This window comes from Carlito syrichta, unplaced genomic scaffold (assembly GCF_000164805.1).
Source record: "Carlito syrichta isolate Samal-C Ts95f unplaced genomic scaffold, Tarsius_syrichta-2.0.1 Scaffold107893, whole genome shotgun sequence".
Lineage (NCBI taxonomy): Eukaryota > Metazoa > Chordata > Mammalia > Primates > Tarsiidae > Carlito > Carlito syrichta.
The window spans coordinates 6,254-13,545 of NW_007051989.1; the positions used below are offsets into that span (position 1 = coordinate 6,254).

General features: G+C 48.4%; 1 protein-coding gene across 1 annotated transcript in view; it reads right to left on the reverse strand.

The window, feature by feature from the left end:
* LOC103270294 (voltage-dependent N-type calcium channel subunit alpha-1B-like) overlaps positions 1-7,292 on the reverse strand; it is a gene marked incomplete at its 3' end in the record, with an annotated part of 22,047 nt that overhangs the window by 6,125 nt on the left and 8,630 nt on the right. The window contains exon 5 of the mRNA XM_021717147.1: positions 6,830-6,938. Within this exon, the coding sequence (XP_021572822.1) occupies positions 6,830-6,938 (109 nt within the window). The remainder of the gene's footprint in view (positions 1-6,829; positions 6,939-7,292) is intronic.

The following is a 7,292-nucleotide window of genomic DNA, read 5'->3' on the forward strand; positions in this document are numbered from 1 at the left end:
GGAGCCTGCCTGGAAAAGGCGGCGCGCGAGCGGAACCTCCAGCCAGCGTGTGCCTGCGTGTGCGCACGTGTAACTGTGTGCACGCATGTGCACTGTGTGTGTGCATGTGTCGGCATGTATGTGTGTGGAGCGGTGATGGGAGCTTGGAAGAGATATGGCCACGTTCCGTTCACCCCCGTGTTCCACGAGATTACTGAGCACCCACTGAGTATCAAGGACTAAGAGACGGGACCCCCAGAAACCAAAAGCCTGCCCTTCCGGAGTTTACATTGCTTGGCAGAACGGGGAAGGGGACAAGAAATACCAAGAGGCTTGCGGTTTTGGACAAGGCAGTCAGCAAAGGTCGCCGAAGAAGGGAGCATGTGAGGACTGAAGGTAGAAAGGGGCCTCGAGTGCCACGCCAAAGCCAGGAGGGAGCAGCAGGCAGGGGACTCAGAGGAGGGTTCTGAGCAGAGGAGTAAAAGAATCTGATTTAACCGTTTAAAGCACCAGGTTTATCCAGTCCAAGTCACGTATAGCTAAACTCCCTTTTAGCCGCCCTGTTCTGCGAATGCTGGTCAGTATGTCACCGTGTGTCTCCCACCACCGTCAAGACCAGAACCACCACCTCACTCCCAAATTCCTCCATGTGCCCGTGTGAGTCGATCCCCTAGCCCGGCTCCAGCTCCTGTCATCACTGATGCGTCTTGCGTCTCTAGTTTTGCATCCTCCAGAAAGTCAAAGTGATGGCATCACACAAGGTATTGGCTCTTGAACCAACTCCTTTCACTCAGTGCGACGCACGTGAGCCGTGAGTGCTGCCGCGTGTCTCTACAGCGTATCTCTCTTCCCATGGAGGGCCACTTCATCCCAAGCTTGTGCCACTGCCTGTTCTTCACTGTCCGTGGATGTGCATGGAGCTGATCATAGTTTGGGGCGACCAGGAAGGAAGCCGCAAACATGGCATGTGGGTGTGGTGTGGGTGGACACTTGCATTTCCTGAGTGGGAAGGCCGGGCCCCACGAGGAACTGCACCGTGCTGTACAAGGGGGGACCCCAAAAACCCAGAATTTATGCATAAAAAATTGTGTATTTGCTCTTACGTGTTTCAACTTCAGTCACTATCAAAGTACTCTCTGTTTGATGCAACACACCTATCGAGACGCTTTTTTCACTGCTCAAAACTGTTTTTTTTGCTTTTTTGTTTTGAGTCAAAGTCTCACTCTGTCGCCCAGGCTGGAGTGCAGTGGCACGCTCACTGCCATCACAGTCTCAACCTGCTGGGCTCAGGTGATCCTTCCGCTTCAGTCTTCCAAGTAGCTGGAACCACAGGTGCACACAACCGAGCCTGGCTAATTTTTTGATTTATTGGCAAGACAAGATCGCACCAAGTTGCCCAGGCTGGTCTCAAACCTCTGGACTCAGGCAACCCTCTCGCCTCCACCTCCCAAAGTGCTGGGATTACAGGCGTGAGCTACCGCACCTGGCTTCAAAGCAGTTTTTGAAGTTGTCAATTTTTATGCCTTGAGTGCGTATGCCATTTTTGGCTTCCCTCTTCCACATCAGAGAAACATTTCCCATTGAGAACTTTCATCCAGGGAAACAAAAAAAGTTGTTCGGGTGTGAAACGGGATGAACGGGAAGGGCAGGGTGTGGGGTCAGCAGTTTCTGGTAAAAAACTGGTGAATACTCAGCATGGAAGAGGCAGGCGTGCTCATGAATCACTCATCCTAACATGGGCAGACGTGTTGAATGAACCTAAAAGAAAAATACACGGCGCCAAACTCAAGTCTCTCACAACAACGCTAGCTGGTACACTGCGGCTGACAGGTTCCTAGAATATCTGTCTAGCAGGGGGAGCTTGTACTTCACGGGGACTGCCCTCCAAAAGATAATTCTGGGCTTTTTGGGGTCCTCCTCGTCTGATCACCAGGAGCACGCAAGTATTGCAAGTGCCCTGCATCCTCACCAGCACTTCACGCTGTCGTTTAAAAAGGTATTTTAGCAATCACACCAGTGTATGGTGTTACAGTGGTTTCAGTTTGGATGTCTCTAGTGATGAAGGATCTATCTTCTTTGGCGATATGTCTGTTCACTTCTTTCGCCCATTTTGATTGGTTTACTTTCTTATTACAGCGTTGTGACGTTTCTTCATATATTATGAGTATCAATCCTATGTGTGTAGCAAATATTTGAAGTCTTAGATTTGTCTTTTCATTTTAAAATTATCTTTTGAAAAGCAAAATTTTAATTTTGATATAGTTTAATGAATCAGTTTTTTTACTTGTATGGTTCAAGTTTTTTGTATCTTAAGAAATCTTTGCCCAATCCAAGGCTGCCGACGTTATCCATCTGTGTTTTCTCATAGAGGTTTTTTACCTTTGGACTTTACATTTATGTCTATGCCCCGTTCCAAGTGGAAGGTATGTGTTCCGGGTTGAACCATGCTCCCGCTTCCAGTCCATATGCAGAGTCCTACCCCCCAAGGTGATTATATTTGGAAAGAGGGCCTGTCTCCAGAAGGAGGTAACCGAGAAGAAGGGCAAATGACAGCACAGTGTGGGACCCCAGCCCACAGAACGAGTGCCCTCATAACAGACACCAGAGAATTCATGCTCTCTCCTCTTTTTCTAACCCTGCATATTCAGAGGGAAGGTCTATGAGGACACACCAAGAAGACAGCCACCTGCAAGCAAGAGAAGAGGCTTCAGAATGGATTCTACCTCACCATCACCTTGGCCTTGGACTTCCAGCCTCTAGAACTGTGAGAAATTCATTTCTGCTATTCAAGCCCCCCAGGCTGTGGTATTTTCTCATGGCAGCCAGAGCGACTAAGGCAGTATGAGTCGATAATTTTTCTTTTTGCATAAGCTTGTCTAAATTTTTTCCAGCACCCTTTGCTGAAATTATCTTTTCTACATTATCTTTGCAACTTTGCTGAAAATCAGTTGACCGTATAAGGTGAGTCTGTATCTAGAGTCCAGTCTGTCCTATTGATCTATGTCTCTGTCCTTTCACTCATATCCTGATCAATTCGGTTTTACAAAAATTCTTCTAATCAAGGAGGGTGAGTTTTCAAACTTTATTCTTCTTTTTCAAAACTATTATTTACTTTCTTTTGCTTTTCTACATACGTTTTAGAATTGGTTTGTAAATTTGTACTCAAAAGGCCCACTGGGATTTTGACTGGGATAACATTGATTTTATTTATTTATTTATTTATATATATATTTTTTTGAGTTGGAATATCACTGTCACCCAGACTGGAGTGCAGTGGCCGCTCCTGGCCACTGCAGCCTTGACCTGCTGGGCTCCGGCGATCCTTCCACCTCAGCCTTCCAGTAGCTGGGACTACAGGCGTGCGCTACCATGCCCGGCTAATTTTTGATTTATTGTAGAGATGAGGTCTCGCCAAGTTGCCCAGGCGGGTCTCGAACCCGCGGGCTCAGGCAATCCACTCACCTCAGCCTCCCAAAGCGCGGGATTACAGGCTGAGCCACCGAGCCCGGCATAACATTGATTTTAATGATCAATGTGTGGGGAGAACTGAAATCTTAACAACGAGTCTTCCAATCCACGAACATGATATGGTCTTCGGTTTATTTAGGTCTTCTTTGGTTCTTTTTATGAATGCTTTGAAAATTTCAGCATTCAAATATTGCACATATATTTTTAGAGTTAACCAGCAATCCAGGAGTATTTCATGTTTTTGGTGCTATTTTAATGGAACTTCTTTCAATTTCAATTGTAAATTGCTAGGATATAGAAATACAATTGCTTTTTGTATATTGACCTTGTAGCCAGTGAACTTATAATACTCATTTATTAGTTTTAATAACTTTTAAGATATACTTTGGATTTTTTGCATAGATAGTCATGTCAGCTGGGAGCAGAAGTAGCTTCATTTCTTCCTTCCCAAGGTGATGCCCTTGCCAGTGTGATCTCATTTCTTTTTCTTGTCTTATTACACTGAGTAGGATATCAAGTGTGATGTTGACAAGAATGGTGACATAAGAGCTGGGCTCGGTGGCTCAGCCTGTAATCCCGCGCCTTTGGGAGGCTGAGGTGAGTGGATGGCCCGAGCCCGCAGGTTCGAGACCCGCCTGGGCAGCGAGACCTCATCTCTACAATAAATCAAAAATGAGCCGGGTGTGGTAGCGCGCACCTGTAGTTCCGGTTACTTGGAAGGCTGAGGCGAGAGGATCACCGGAGCCCAGCAGGTCGCGGCTGCGGTGGCCAGGAGCGGCCACTGCACTCCAGTCTGGGCGACAGAGTGAGACTCCAACTCAAAAAAAAAAGAATGGTGACATAAGACATCCTTACTTTTTTCCTGATCATAGGTGAAAAGGAGTTCGTCTTTCTTTGTTAAGCATGACATTAACCGTAGGTTCTTCATAGACAGCTTTTACTGTATCTCTGATAAGACATGATATGATATGATTAAGGGAGCTTCCCTTAATTCCTTGTTTATGTAGAATTTTTAAAACCATAAATGGATATTGAATTTTGTCAAATGCTTTTCCTGTATCTATTGAGACAACCATACAACTTTCCTCCTTTTTATGGTAAATTATATTGATTGATTTTCAAACATTAAACCAATTTTGCATTCCTGGGACAAACCCACTTGTGTCATCATGTATTATAGGGTTGGTTTTTTTTGTATACTGCTAGTTTCAGTTTGATAAGATTGCTTTGAAGACTTTTGTATCTATGTTCATAAGGGATATTGGTCTGTAGCTTTCTTGTCATGTCTTTGCCTGGTTTAGGTGTGAGAGTAAAGTCAGCCTCCTAAAATAAGTAAGAGAATAGTTTCCTTTTCCATTTCCTGGAAGAGTCTATAGAAAATTGGCATTATTTCTTTCTTAAATGGTTGACAGACTTCACCAATGAAGCCATCTGAGCCTGGAATTCTCTTTCTTTGAAGGTTTTTCTACTATACCTTTAATTTATTTAACAAACACAATAGTACTGAGGTGAATTATTCCTGAATGAGCTTGGCAATTTGTGTTTTTCAAGGAAATGTTTGCATCTTATTTAAGTTGTTAAAATTTACAGAAAGATGCTTATACAGTTCCCTTGCTACCTTTCCCATGTCAACAGGCTATGCAGTGATGCTCACTTTTTTGTTACTTGTGCTGGCTATCTGTATCTTCTCTCTTTTATTGGTCATTCAACAAAACGATCAATTGACCGTTCAGCGAGGGGCTTATCATTTTTGTGGGTCTGATTTTTAACCTGGTCCTCCTGGCTGCTGTGCTGAAGGCAGACAGGAAGGGGCAACGGCAGAAGCCGACGAGCTGGGAGGCTGCTGCAGTGAGCCAGGCACACGCCAACAGAGGCCTGGACCAGGAGGTGGCACTGCAGGAAGAGAGAGAAGCGACCACATTCCGGGTACATTTTGAAGACAGAGTCAAGAAGGTCTGACATACACCCAATCCTGAATTCTACCCCACATCTTTAGAATAAACTGCAGAACAAAGAAGACACGATAAAAGATCAGATGTGAATCCGAAATGGGGTAAGAAAAAAAGAGGAGCAATGAAAGACTCCCAAGGTTTCGGCTTGAGCAACTGACAGAACAGTTTCCACTGATGGAGGTGGGCGAGGCTGGGGGGAAATCTGGAGCTCAAGCCGGGCAAGTCAACTCTGGAGTGCTCGCCGGGCCTCTGTGGAGATGGGGAGCAGCTTGTGGGAATCCATGGATCTGGGGCTCACAGGGAAAGTCAGGACTAAAAGAACAAAGTTGGAATTATGCTTTTTAAAACCAGGGGAACTGGTGTCGCGATAAAGGACGGTAAAGAGAACCTCCACGGCACACAGGCGCGTTCAGAGCTGGGGAGATGAGAGAAGCCAGAAAAAGAGACATACAGAAGTTTCCAAAAGGAAGGTGTGAGAGCCGAGGAAAGTTTGCAGACAGCAGAGAGGAGGACTGAGCCGACCTTCGGGTGTATCAACAGCAACAAAAGCGGCTCCGGCGAAAGAGCTCAAGTGGAGCTTGGGGAAGAGAAATCAGCAACCACAGAGACCAGTCTCTCGGAGAGCTGGTCGCCATGGAGGAAGGAGGAAAAAGAGGAAACTCAGTGAGGGGGGTGGGAATAACGTTAAAAGATGGGGGAAGTAATCGTGTGTTTACATACGGATACAGATAATCCAGCAGAGAGATGAAAACTGACGGCGAAAACAGAGGATGGAACTGCGGACGTGACATCCTTGGGGAGAAGACGAGAGTGGAACTTGGCGTGCCAAGAGGGACCGGCCTCCACTCATCCGCCCAGGGACATGGCCCAGCTCCAGGCCACAGATGCGTGGCGGGGGGAGGGGCCCGGTGCCCAACTGGTGGCTCTCATCTCCCGGTGTCGGGGAAGCGTGGCAGCAGGGAAGACGCACAGGCTTGTTTTTGTCTTGCTGTGGCACAGCTTTGCGGTCCTATAGGTCAGACTAGGGGAGGACCTGGTGGGGCACCGGGCGCACGACGGGAAGGAAGCACTGGGCAAGCGGACTTGGCACCTAGGAAAGGCGCTGAGCCATGGCGACGCTGGCCAGGCTGTGTCCTGGCTCCACCACTAGCTGACTGTGAAGAACCCGGGCAAGGAGTTCAACTTCCGTGGGCCTCAGTTTTTTTGTCTGAAGATGGAATGCTTACAGTGCTAACATGCAGACGGAGGACAGAGCCAGTGCCCGCCAAAGTAGGCGCTCTGTGCTGCAGTCCTCAGACCCCTTCCAGACAGCTGGCTGCTCACCCTCCTCCCTGCACATTCACCTGGGCTGGCTCCTGCGGGCCGTGGGGCTCAGCCCCGGGCTCTCGGCCCCGGGCTGGCCTCCTGTCCCCTGAGGCCGCCTGGCTCACCTGGGGCTAGCTTGATCTCCAGTGCCGTCCGGATGAGGGCCATCAGTGTAGATGTGAAGTGGACGGTCATGTCCTCATTGGAGATGGGCATGTTCATACGAACCAGGCGCTAGGGACAAGCAGGGGCCAGTCAGAGCCGGGCCGGTCGGGCCCCCCCCACCCCAGGACGACACGGTGTTTGGGCCCCCCGGAGGCTGGGCCTCCCAGTGGTGGTCCCGCAGGTGCCTGGGCCTGAGTGAGGGTGGGTGGATGGGGGTTTGCCAGCATTCGCACTCACCCCCGCCCCACCCGCAGCCAAGCGGAAGACTCTCCTGGCTGCAGAAAAGCGGAAATCCGGTAAGACCAAGACCGCAGCATGGGGCCAGGCCAAGAGCCTCAGGCCCTCTGAAAGAACAAGAACATCCTTACCTAGAAGAGCGTTTGCTCATAGCTGAATAAAGGGAGTGTGGACTTGGCTTGGGGG